General features: G+C 39.9%; 1 protein-coding gene across 3 annotated transcripts in view; it reads right to left on the bottom strand.

The window, feature by feature from the left end:
- Window positions 1-2,192: 2,192 nt before the first annotated feature.
- cxxc4 (CXXC finger 4) overlaps window positions 2,193-13,942 on the bottom strand; it is a 47,655-nt gene continuing 35,905 nt past the window's right edge. For all 3 annotated transcript variants that reach the window (XM_028451617.1, XM_028451607.1, XM_028451626.1), the window contains exon 3: window positions 2,193-3,278. In XM_028451617.1, the coding sequence (XP_028307418.1) occupies window positions 3,234-3,278 (45 nt within the window). In that variant the 3' untranslated portion in view covers window positions 2,193-3,233. The remainder of the gene's footprint in view (window positions 3,279-13,942) is intronic.

Raw genomic sequence — 13,942 nt, 5'->3', positions numbered from 1 at the left:
AGAGTGGTATTTGATCTGCTGTCACACGCGTCTCTCACAGAATTCTCCTCCTTGGAATCACTATAAGTTTCTCTCCATCTCCTCGAACTGGAAGTCATGCTTTCCCTCTCCTTGCAGATCATCAGTTTTGCATCCCATGAGAAATCAATGCAGACGCCCCAACACTCAATGCACATCAGAAGTTGCAAAAACAACTCCAGGCACATCAAAAGTAGCTCTAACACACATCCATGTGTTGTACAAAGTAATAAATTAAAACGATTTAAAAGAAAATGTGGGGAAAAAGCATTAGACAAACATAAATAAAAGTAACAATCAAAGAAAGAAGGTGAAAGCTAATGAAAACTTGACCTCTGAATTAAAGCTTCTACATCATATCTGGCCGAACAATGGCTGCTCCCCATCAGATCTATTTCAAGGAATACATTTGTTCATAAAAAGTCATTTTAAATGAGTTTTTTGAATAGTTGTGCATATGTTGTGTTTCTTGGAAATATTTGAAACATGATTGTTGTAAACATGACCGATAATGTTAAAAAATAACAATAGTTCATAAAAAAAAATGTTTATGAAAACATTATTTCTGTAGCACATTTGCCTTCACATCAACACAGATGGATGTGAGGTTCTGTTCTCTGCTTATATGCAAGACCTGTGCCAGTAGAGCAGTGAGAAAGCGTTTTCATCCAAAATCCCTAAAGGGATTACCACAGAGACTGTGCATTTTTATAGAAGTCACTGGGAGGGTAAGTACATGTGATTGGCCTACTAACCCCTGGCACTCAGCAGTACTATCATCATCCCCTGTTTTCATCCTGGTTTATTTGAATATTCACTGTTCTTACTTTTACAATTTCAAAAGGTAACTTTAGGGTTGCAGCTGTGATGTCTCTGCTGTGCTTCTGTGCAAATATATATATATATATATATATATAGATATACATGCAAAAAAAAAAATGTATAACCCCCCACCCATTTTCTAATTTCAGTCATCCTAATTAGAGTAAATAAACTCCTATTCAACTCAAACCCTGCTCATGTCTGCATCCTAGGAGTAAAACTTGCTGTGATGTTTGCTCACAGCCGTCATGTTTTTTGGTCTATTTGTTGCTAATCTTTGATGGCGTCTGTTGGTTCAAATGTTGCATTAAAAAGGACATGCTTTAACTTTGCAGGATTCTCGTGCAGTCCAAAGCTTGGCGGCACATACAGGTGCCTCTGCCTCTCCCTGTCAAAGCAGGAAGCTGAACATTATCAGTGGCGCCTGGGGGACTTTAAATTTCTGTTGCAGAGCGTCGAGAGAGGGGAAGGGGGAGGGGGGGATTAGACGGAGCTGTCTCTGATGTTATTTAATCTCACTGGCCAGGTAGTGAGCGAGGCAGCGCACTCCTGATACACATTATGGACCTCTGATGACCAGGATGAGGGTGGGTGGTGGGTGTGGAGGGTTTCTTACCTCCCGCCGTTAACACTGCCACTGCAGAGCAGCACTAGCCATTTCCTGGCCGGCCCCAACCAGTCAGCCGCTCAATTTGGGTGATGGCGAGCGTGCTCAGTCAGGGGAGAAGTCAGTCCCGGATGATTTCCTCCTTCTCTGCTTGTTCTCCCCAGCGTCGACACTCCTCCCTACCTCAGCTATCGTCCAAATGGGCCTCTGCCCTCCTCCCCCAACCACCACCACCACCGCCACCCCCCCAAACTCAAAGACCTAGCAATCACTTGGTTGCACAAGTTATCTCAGGAGCCTGTCTCGCATCACACCGCCTCCTACCCCAACCGCCATCTTCCGTTTTTTTTTGCTCTCCGCCTTTCTCCACCTCGTGTGCACCCCCCAAGTGCATTCCAGCATGACAAACCACATGGGATTTCACTAGTCCTTTAAAGTCTGCTGCCTCTGGGAACACTCTTCTTCATGCAACATTTTAGTATTCCAGGGAATACGTGACTGGGGAGGCAACCAGTGCCTCTATTTTTCCTGTCTCTTGGTTGTTTTCCCTGTTTATTCGTTACAGCGGGGGGAAAAATCTCAACAATGGTGGATACCAAGATGGTATGGGTGGTAATAGTTTGTTTTTTTCATAAATAATCATAAAAAACACAAAATAAATATTGAGATAGATGCTTTTTTAGTTGATCCTCCCCTTTTCTGACTTTAGTTTCTCCACATAAAACATTTTCAATGAAGACGTCTCTTACTGAAGTCCTTTTTTTATTGAACACATAAAAGCATCACAACAACAATATACAAATTCTTAGTAATCTTTAAAACCAAAACACATTTACACATGCAACAATAGGGTTAAAGACAATGAGTAATTTATTGAATAATTTTGCTTTTGGAATGAATTATTGTTACTTATTTAAGAGAAATAAAGAAAAATCTAGATATCTGTAATGTTAAATAAGATTAGCAGTTAAAAATATGTAACCAAACCTTACAAATGTTATTGGCTCTATCGCCATAGTACTTAAGTCTGCTACTGCCTCTGATGGTCTGAAGTGATAGAAAACAAAGTTGATGTGACCTGCGCAGTTTTGAGAATATGAACTCCAGAGACAGATGAACAACTGGTCCTGTTTCTATCATGTGATGCCTGATTAGAGAGTTGGATTAAATGTGGCTCACCACACATGGGACAATATGCCCTGCTCTGCAGTGAGTTCACTCCAATAAGGAAACACGTTAGTCTTTCGCAGAAGCCATGTTGTCATCCATTTCGTTACTCTTCTCAATGAGATGTGCCAGCATCAGCCTTATCTGGCTTTTAAACTACATAGAAGACCAAACTAAAAACTAACCCCTATTGATTTTGGGAAAAAATAAAAAATAAATGTTATTGCTCCATAGTGAGTGAGTTTTTGTCATATCCTCATTCCTTGTGGCTGCTTTTGTTTGACAGATTCGCTGTGATTGGATGATTGTCTGTTTGAGTCCATTACACAGGGCTGGCTGCAAAACACACAGCCACAACACTGAAAACACATTCATAGACACCAAAAATATACATTATGATACTGTCAAAAGGTACAATAATTACACAGGAACGGAAAAATACAGAGTTCAAACAAGACCGTTTTGTTTTCATTTATCTTTTTGTCCGTCCAATGTTCACTCTCTCGTCTGCTCAGCATGTGTCAAGAGTGTTCATTGAAAATAGGAAGATCTCCCTGCAAAGAGTCAAGAGTCCCACTTGTCATCCTGCTGCTGGATTGAGCTGCCGATGCTCGGTTCTTTAGAAGAACCACCGAAAGGCTTCACCGTTGTTGACCGGCGTCCTCTGTAAGACACAAAAATAAAGGACACAGTTTAAAATGCTGATTAGAATCAGAATCAGAATGGTTTTTATTCACCAAGTACAGTATAAAAAGATAGTACAAGGAATTTAACTTGGTAGTTAGTGCGAATAACAAAAAAAAGAACAAAAAAGAAAAAAAAAAAGCCGGAAACAATAATAATACTTAATATAAAGGATACATCAATACATTCTTTATGGAGGTGGTGATGGGAGGGGTTCAGGGCTGTGTTCATGCTGGTGGCAGATTTGGTCATACATCCATATTTAACTACTATATTTTAAGACTTTACAGAGCAACTTCTTAATCAATGATAAGTTCTATATAAAGTGTGTGAAAACAGCAGGTAGAAAAAGACGAGGTAAAGCAATAATCAAGGTAAATCCCAGAGGGACACTTTAAACCGTTATGAAGCTTAACCACCAAACCAAGTGTTTCATCAAAGAGCCAGCCAAGGTGATTACATCCATGTCCCACCCACACCAAATAATCATTACACTGATGAAATATTCAATACAAATTCCCAAGAAGCAACAATGAGGCATTTAATTACTGCAAGCTCTTGCCGCAGTGAGGGGGAACAGTGCATCATTTCAATTTGAGCCTGCTCCAACAGCCGCCCCTCCTCCTCATCTTTATTCCCAAAACCTCTATGCCAGAGCGACAGCCTCTCTTTTCACAAACTCATTTGGAAGTCAGAAAAATAAAATACTGAAGTATCCCACCAATCCCCATGACCAATTAGCACACGTTGTGATTCCTTTTCCTCCCTGTTGACAGGGGAAAAAGGGCATAATCACAAGTAAAATCACTTTAGTCAGAGACAAGTGCAATTTGACATTTTAATACCAAGTGTCATCAGTGGCTCGTTATGCGTGGTGATGATTGCTTTAGCTTAGACAGGTTCCATTACTGACCTTAATGTGGTCACCATACACAGCGTACAGTGGAGCTGTGCAACAACTCGTCTTAACTCCTAATCCTACAGGGCAGCAGTGGTTGCTGGAGCCAATCCCCTGACTCAGTGAAAGGCAGGGGATAGGAAACTAGTCTCAGTGCTAACGGGTTAACATGTTGATGGTACCAGCTCTAAAAGGTAGTGAATAGGAATGGGAGACTAAAAAATGATCCCGTTAACTTCTGGTATTTATCACGATAATGATAAAAATGACAATAAATAAATAAAACAATTCCCAACTTAAAGTATGAACAGGTTCCTTATAAACACAAATTTGAATACATCAACACTAGGCTACAATAGCTGCTGACTCAAAGAGCTCATGAGGTGATATTTTATGGAATATTTTTGTGCACGTGGTTCACTCTATTAGTGTTATTGTATGCGATTTATTTATCTCCTCACTTAAAATTTAATTATTTTCTAAAAAAAAAAAAAAAAAAAAGCAAATGAAAAGCAAAAATAACTAAAATAGTGTTTTTACTGTTGCTGAATTGTTTATTTTATATCTGAGTTTGAGTTACATAAAGTCATGGTTGATAAATATCTCTCTGATTTCCTATAATTAAACCAAATCAAGCTTGATTATTTAATACATCAGGATATGTTGGTGTAATAATCACAATAGTTACATTACTGTCTAATGGGACTAGCTTTGTCTTGTGAACACGTGAAATAGAATTGGGATGGGTGAATAGTGACGTTAGTTTAATGCTAACATTTATTTCACACAACCTGTGACATGTTTAGCTTTTATCCTTCCATACAAGTGTTAAATCTTACCCTAAACAGTAATGATCTATTACTGTTATGAAGTGGTTAGCGTTAGCTCTTAGCCCAGTCTCTTATGTGGGCTAGCATAGCTTAGTTAGCTTTAGTTGAGTTTCCAGTTCATAACTGTTGCTGGCAGCGTGCATCTCTGTCCACGTGTTTGTGGGAACTTTGGGTGGATCTGGCGGAGCAACTTGGATTGGTTGACTTTTGTGGATGGTTGTCTGATCTGAACCAAGTAGCGGTCTGTGATCTGTCCCAGCACGGCAGCTTCAGACGAGCACCACCGTCTGTGTGTGTGTGAGGGGTGGGGACGACGCACACCGCGGAGGCTCCGCGGCAGAGCTTCCGTGAACATTTTTCCGCTCCAGAGAATAATAAGTTGTTGACAAAATACTTGGGGGCAATTTTGGCTGGTGGAACAAATGGCTCGTGGTCCACACTAATTTCTGACATGGGAATTTATTGTTTCTATCGTGGGATGACAAGTTCTTGCCGGTGAAAATGTTTCTGACGGTATATCGTCAACAATAACATATCACACATTCTTAGTAGTAAAGCTAACTTAAGTGATAATCTGCAAAAACCCAAAGAAAAAGACTCAGTGTGCTGGGGAGGGGCACACCCTGGGTAGGTTCCCTGTCAGTTAGAGACAGGATGCGTCCATGATAAGGAGCGTTCAAATTCTCTTAAAGCTAAGAAAAGGAGGCTCAACGCTTCCTTTACAACCTCCTTTAGCTTAGGAAACACTGATGTATCCTTTACCAAAGAAGACGAGATAAGGCTGCACCAAAATTCTTTGCGGCGACAACATTTAAAGGGACACGCTCATCCGAGCTTTCACGAAAACTCACGATGACTGAAAACAGAGAACTCCGTCGTTTAAGAAAAAGGGATCAGAGACATTTTTAGCCACATTACATTTTTTTCAACATATTTCATTCACTTAGGAATGTTTTGTGTGGTTGTACAATTGTAGACCGAGAACAATGTGTAGGCCTTTATCTTGCATGAATGTAACAATTCCATAAAATCATATTTATTTTTGGATTAATGTTGATGTCTGAGTGGAAGGTGAGTGTGAGAAACCATTCTTAATGTGACGTTGTTTTAGTTTCTTTTCTTTCTCTTTTCGTTGATTTACATTAAAACCTTGTGATATTTGAGATTATATCAGCAGTTAGAGGGACTGGGGAAATTGTAGTTTTTTCACCATGGCAGATGTCACTAAACTTCACCGCCATCAGATTATTACGTCATCTAGTAAAAGAGCAGTCTGATTGTCAAAACAATGTGATCACCTTTCCCTAACTCCTTTAAGAAGTCTCCTTGATGACATTACAGGGTTAAGGAAAAGTGGACAGGAAAGGAGATAGGAGGACGCAGCTACAGTCTCACATACAATCACTCATATTTAAAAACTCCTGATCGACTGAAGATAAATGTGTTTTTGGACTATACGAGGAAATGTTAGCAAAAAAAATCTAAACATACTAAGGAAGAACAAGCATATATGATGGGATGTGAAAATAAGAACAATGGCCCAATTGATAGTTGTTTAGATGCAAAACAGGCTTTTAACCTCATGAAACCAATCAGCAGCATCAAAGAGTAAGATGTTGTAGGTTCCTCCTACAAGTCATTTAAAGTGAAGTTAAAAAGTGTAAGTGGTGAATAAATAAACAGGTTTTACATAATTTTGCATGCTATTCATTCAAAGGTTTTAAAAAGAAGAATCAGAAAGAAGCTGATCAACACAAATCAATCAAAACCATGCGGCAAGGACAAAAACAAAGTGATTCAGATCATTGCAGCCTATACCTACAATGAAGTCGCCCACTTTAGGACTAACTAGTTTGACACCCTGTCCAGGCGGCACATGGCAGAAGGACTTAAAACATAATGTATTATGATAAAAGTGATGTGATTGCAAATGAAAGGGAAACTTTCAAGTTGACCAACAGCCTGTATTATCCTCCATACAGAAACTTTAGTGAAATGAAGCCTATAAGAGCATTCATTAGAGCATTTGAAACATAAAAGGTTATTTCTCACCATAACTCATTACTTTGTTATTTAGGTAATCAGTTAAGTAAGTAGGTAAGTAGTTACTATTTTTCAGTAACAAGCACAATACTGACTAAAACACAGGTAGTTAAAAACAGTGCCACACATACTGTATTTAATAATTGTCAAATTTAAACAATGCAGTTAACTGGGAATACATTTAGACCAAGTGAAATACATACTGTCAAAGTTTTTACTACTTGTCATTTGACTATATTTAATAGTCATTTCTGGATTTTATATTTTATCTATACACATTGCGCATATATTCTTTCAAATCGCGTTGAAATAATTGTGTCTTACGATGCATCTTGTTTCAGTAAAAAAAAAAAAGTCACTGTGGAAAATATACAATTAATTACACAAACTGCTTAGTCAGAAACTTCTTTATAGCAAAGAATAAACTGCAGAACAACTTCAACTTCATAACAATGCAACATATTGGATCAAAAATAACCTCACAACTGATGGGACCTATTTTTCCTGATCCGATTTTTTCCCATTCCTCTGTAGATGTGCATACTCTTTTTGACTTACAAAAATTATAAATAACTTAAACAATGCAACTATAGCATGTCTATTATCTAAAGATAAAAATACTATTTACAGAAAAGATACTGTGTGTATATATATATATATATATATATATATATATATATATATATATATATATATATATATATATTTCGCTACACTTTTACATTCATGGTCATAGAAATCCCATCAAAATTAATTTTCACCCATTGTGTAATCATTATTTTGCATATTTAAAAGCATTTAATTTTCATTTATTTTAAATTATTATGCAGTCCAAAGTTGAACAGAGAAACCACACAGCCTCATCACACATCAAGCTGGTGATTACATGTAACTTTTTCTTTGCAATAACAAAAAACACTGATTGTGGCCTCAGTAGCAACATATGAATTTTTTTTTTTTTTTTCAGAACACAGTTTTACACCTTCCCCCTGGTTTGCATGGACTTAAGTTGTGTGTAATTACAGAGGCTGTTGTCATGAGGTTTTTGACTTTTGCCTCGGACAGACAACGTCTCATTGCTCTTTTGTGGTCGTTCTGCAGGATGAATCCCTGCTCTGCTGCCACACTGGAGACTGAAATACAAGCTCAACTTCAGCCAAAGTTTCAAATCAGGGCTTATTTCTCCAGGTGAAGTGTCAAAATGACAGATTGCCTTCAGATTTTTCCGTCACCATTTTTTTAAAAACCCAGTCAATTACAGAATATACAAAATAACTGTTTTTGTGTCATTTAATGTCTCAGATTCTGATACAGGTATTTAGGAATTAGCAGGAAATGTGATTAAACACAAAAGCCCAGGAACATGCATAAACCCACTCTAAAGATACTGCTGACGTGGAACAGTTCTCTATTCAGTGGTTCTCAAACTTTTCTTTTCTCAAACTTTCTCTTATTTCTGAATCCAAGAAGCCCTCTTTGTCTGACTGCAACATTTTGCTTTGAAAACTATTTTAAAACAACTATAGAGCATAATGATGGAATGAATAAGTGATAACACACATTTTAAAGAATCTCATTTTTTAAATAAGTGAAAAGAAAGTTCCCAACCTTTTTTGGATCGTGACCCCATTTTGATATCAAGAATTTCTGGCGACCCCAAAGACATTTTTTTTTCCTAGAATTCGTTGATCATGTTTGAGCTCAGATTTTTTAATTACATTTTTTTTTTTACTACATTTTAGTTTAGAATTACAGTTGTTTAAGATTGTGTGCTGTGTTAATTAAAATTTCAAAAATCTATTTTAATTTTTTCAGAATTTTTAGGCAACCCCACATAGGGTCCTGACCCCATGGTAGAAAAACACTGATTTAGTGGCTTCTGAATAGATTTATATCTATAGTTTTTATAATTTATGGTCATCTCTCTGGGACCAAGACTGACACTTTATTTGTTAATTCCTCCCGCCCTCCTCTCTCTCTCTCTCTCAAGTACCCCCATAGTGCCATCGCGTATCCCTAGGGGTACACATACCCCCATTTGAGAAACACTGCTCTATGTCACAATGACTTTTTGTCTACATGAAGCTCTGAGAGTTGAACCAAGGAGGAGAAAAAGAGGCATGAGGATGTTTATCTTATCCGTATTCTCACATTGATCAGTCCCTGGTGGAAGTCGGCTCGCTGGAGACAATAATGACCCTGATCTGGGCACTCGGCATGTCTCTGTTTTGTTAAGTTCCCATGTTATCGATCCAGCAGGGCTCTTGAGTGCTGCTTGGATTCACTCCCAGGCCTCTTTGCCTTGGCACACTGCAGTGACCAGCCACAAAGAAGGCTCAATTAGTGAAGCGCTGCCTTGTCTGCTCCCCCACCTGCATGTGCTGCTCAGAAATTACTCCATCAACTCACCCAGGAGAGGTGGGAGGGACGTGACTCCCAGGGTGAAATGTTGCTGGAGGTTCAGAGAGGCAGAGAAGGGTTAACAGTGTTACAGCGGGGACAAGGGAGCAAAGCCGAGGTTTCACGTCAAATCAAGATGCTGTGGCAGCAGCTCAGCCTCACGTCAGCGCCGCTGCCTCTGCCTCTGCAGCAGAGCATACATAACAACCTGGCTACAACGGCACACCGAGGGAAAGACAATTTCCCACCCCGGCAATGAATGCTCACAAGAGAACGTGGAGATGACTGAAGGAAGAGGAAGCGATTTCTCCAGACCTCAAATTAACCCCGTCACACCAGCCCACCACAGTGGGCAGACTATTTTAATCGACTGCTGGTGGCTTTCTGTGACAACAACAGTAAAAAATGAAATGTGGCGGAATTATTTTTCTCTGTTCGTGGGTGAGGCAGAGTAAAGATTCACCCCTGACACACTGTGATCCTAAATGACGCTGGCAGGTGCAGTTAATGTCAAAGCGTTGTCAGCTGATTGAGACGGAGAAACACTGCTGACCACACAGACTGCAGCTGAAGCTGTATAAAGGCCACAGGCAGCCTAAACCAACACTGTCATCCAATAAATCCAGGTAAAGTTAATCATCTTTAATTTCTTTCCAAACACAAATGATTATAAAACCTTCACATGAAGAGTCTTCAACCACCAGCCCACCTTTGTCCTGTCTCCTCTCCCCTGCACCCTTGGCGTCACACAGATCTAAGGCCAGAGATAAACCACTCAAGACGATGAGGATGATAATGGCAGACGCCGCAGCGCCTCAAAATTCAATCAGCGCCCGAACGTCAATGTGGATGAGCGTAAAAGTGAAATATGCTCGCCAGCGTGTGTTAAAAGACGCCACACAGGGCTCGGGAGAAAAAAAACAACAGGAGACGAAGAGGACAATGAGGGGAAAATGCAAGCAAGGGAGGAAGGGAGAAGGAATAACGGAGATGAATAAAGTGTCTTTGCTCCTGTGCTTCTCGGCACAATCCCACTGGCATTCTGAGCAGCCCTGCTTTAACCACAGACTGTGAATAAATTACCCTTTTGAACTCGGGGTGATTGCAAATGTGCCCCCGTTTCTCTTGAGACATGTCTGGCACTAACCCTCAGCTCTTTGCTCCAAGCCAGTCTTGTCACAGAGGCCCACCTCTCCTTTCCCAACAAAATATATACACACACGCAGACACACACACGCACGCACACTATAACACTTGTAATTTACTATAATTACAGGTGGATTTTTGCTCACTCAGACCCATTGTTCGTCTCCCTTTTGCCACTATTGTTCGTGGACTTTTTTTTAAAATCGTGATTGTTCCCTAAATCTGAGACTTGAGATGGGGGGGGGGGGGGAATAAAGCAGGGAAGAGGCAGATGGACATGAGGGAGACAGAAAGTGAAAAGTTCCATCATGAGACAGAAACATCAGGCAAGCTAAACAAAAGCCTGTGGGAGTCAGTTAGCGAGTTCCCAAACGCTCATTACAGCACACGACCCATACATTATCGTGACACTGCCAGTATTTATAACGCTGCAACTGGGAACCAACAGGCCCCTCTGTGTGGCCGCAAAAATTAGAATAACCTGAAAAGCTGTCAACAAAATATATTACATGTAAACACTGCATGCACGAGAAAGTTTAGATGATGTTTTTTGTTTGTATGTTCATATCAAACAGAATATTTTCAAGCAGAAACTCTATTATCAATTTTTACACCATGACAGTGTCTCCAATGGAGAGGGAGTCGCTGCCTCTCCAGTTCGGACAACCCAATTCATCATCGGAGCTAATGCTGCCTAATGAACTTTATCATTGTGATTATATCATTGTGAGCATGCTGTTGCTTAGCACTATGCAAAGCTGAAGTAAAAACAAATCCTCTGAACTATAGTCAGTGAAGTTTGTTCTTTGATCATTTCTGTATAAACTGAAGCTTTGGTTTTTCTAAACTTGGCTGTGGCACAGGCGAAAACAAGCGATAAGAAGCAAAGATCTAGGGCTGATCTCCATGCTCTGTGGTGCTGATGGTCCTCTAGGGTGTAGTCAGCCTTAGCTGATGTATAATATATTACGTGTCACAATATTCTGCAGAATAATCATGTGGTTACCAGGCTTAAACCTGGAAGGTAAAGCAATCCATCACCTGCACCATTACCAGTGTTGGTGAGTGAGGGTGAAAATCTCATCTTGAAACTTGTAGCCAATATTCCAGGCAGCCAATGCTGTTTATAAAAAGTACCTCTCTAAGGCATCACCATGGACAGAACACTCATCTAAGCATTAACATACACATGGCCCAATGTGGTGTAACACAGAGCCCATTCTAACATGAAGTATGGTATGAAAAACTACTCTGAACAAGATACGAGTTAGGACAAGTTAATACAAAATTACAATGTCATTTAGCAGATGCTTTTATCCAAAGTGATGTACAACACAAGTAGTTAGGGTTAATCGACTTGCTCAACATCCCACAGTGATGGACTAGGTAGGATTTGAACCAGTGACCCTAACCTCCATTTTCCACTGGATGCGGCTCCGCTACGTCACCGCTGCGCCACCAGAGCTGATAGGTTTCCACTTTAGTCTGTGTTCATTTCCACCGGGTCCGCTGCGGTGCGTGTCTGCGGTAGTCCAGTGCCCTCCGCCAGATATACGCAGGACTTCTATTTCTGGCGGACACCGGAGCACGACGCATCAATCAGCACACAGCAAATGAAGCTAAACAGGAAATTAAGCACGTACTCCGCAATAAAATATCGGGTTACTTTTGAAAATAAAACACTTCAGATTATATTTCAAGTAAATACATCACCAAAATGTCATAATGTGTAAAAACAAAATCACATTCACTTTATTGATTCCTCTCATACTGTAACTACACTGTAAACTGCAGCAACTTTGATTTAGTTCATGTTTTACTGGTGCAGTTTATCTCTTCTCTGTTGGCTGTTGCTAAAAATGTGGCTATGACAAATCCAGAGAGTCCAACATTCTTGTTCTCCTTCGTTAGGAACACTGACCTGTTTATCTGTTTATTGTTGCGTTTATAACACATACATTTAACTGCGTTCTCGCGTGATTATATAAATATCGTGAGAACTCCTCTCTCTCGTGACGTCACAGTCGTCCAACCGCAGCGCACCGTGGCACACTCAAAACGCTACCGGTGGGGATTACCAGATGGCAGACAGCGAAACAAAACCGGATCGGTGCCGTGGCGCAGCGGAGACATATCCAGTGGAAACCCCCAGTCAGATTACAAGCCCACTGTTACGCCACTACAAAATCGCGACGAAATGCAATTTTGTAGCATCAGGATCCGAATCGAAGCCTGGTGAAACTCAGTGGGGTTATTGAGAAATCAACCCGACCTAACTGAGTCCAATTTCATAAAGAACGGTCACGTACGAACCAAGATATTAGTTTTTTTAACATTTGCCAATGATGAGATGAAACTGATCCAGAACCAGTCTTGATCCGGATCCCTCCAAAATGTAACGGAATCATGGTGTAAAGTATAATATTGGTTCCATTTTTTGTACTTTAGATCCTCCAAACAGGCAAATAAATAAACACCTACTGGCAGAGGTTTGCTTTTAAACCCTGTACGGTGTCCTGATATCAATATCAGGAGAAATATCAATGAATGTCACAGACTACAGTACATAAGGAACATTGAGATGTAAGAAAAAAAATTACTTATAGACATTTATGCTAAAAATGGAGGAATATAACATATTTACTATAGAATTTACCTAAGAGTGAAAGTATTTCAAATATTAAGAGAGCAGAATTACAAATCAAAATAAATAAGAGGCAATGGCTAACTCAAATTTTGATATGAATAACAATTGTCATTTTGAATTGGTTCCCTCTGTAAGGATTTCATTATGTTTGGTACATTTTTGGTTTGGTTTATGAGACACTTAATGCCAGACAGTCTCTACAGGTCACCTGTCTGTGCTTGGTGTCAGTGATCGTTTTCATAACATCAAATGGTAGAGCAAAAATCATCAAAAAGCCAAACTCTAAAACTTCCCAAACTTCTCCAGGTATCTTCTGAAATGCATGTGGTTTTAGATTACCACCAAAAGTCGTAACACAGCGACAATCTTTCAACTCAAGGTCCTGCTGCTGGGCCTCCGTTGAGGAAATCAAGCTAAGTGTTTTGTGGATATTTGTGAGTAATGAGAAATCTTCAGCTTTTTTGCTGACTGAGCAAATCTAGGCCTGGGGGTGTGTTTGGGGGGGGGGGCTATGACAGTGTGCCCCAGATCGATTACTGGGTAAGGGGGCTGGTCACAGGGAGAAGATTAGGCTGAGGGGCAGCAGAGGAAAACCAAATCCGTCACCATTTCAGAAAAATCCTAGAGCAGATTACTCACTTCAGAGAGAGAGAGTGTGTGTGTGGGCAATTAACATATAC

This window comes from Gouania willdenowi, chromosome 1 (assembly GCF_900634775.1).
Source record: "Gouania willdenowi chromosome 1, fGouWil2.1, whole genome shotgun sequence".
Lineage (NCBI taxonomy): Eukaryota > Metazoa > Chordata > Actinopteri > Blenniiformes > Gobiesocidae > Gouania > Gouania willdenowi.
Note: the sequence above shows the minus strand (reverse complement) of the source record. Positions and strands in the feature narration are given on the sequence as shown.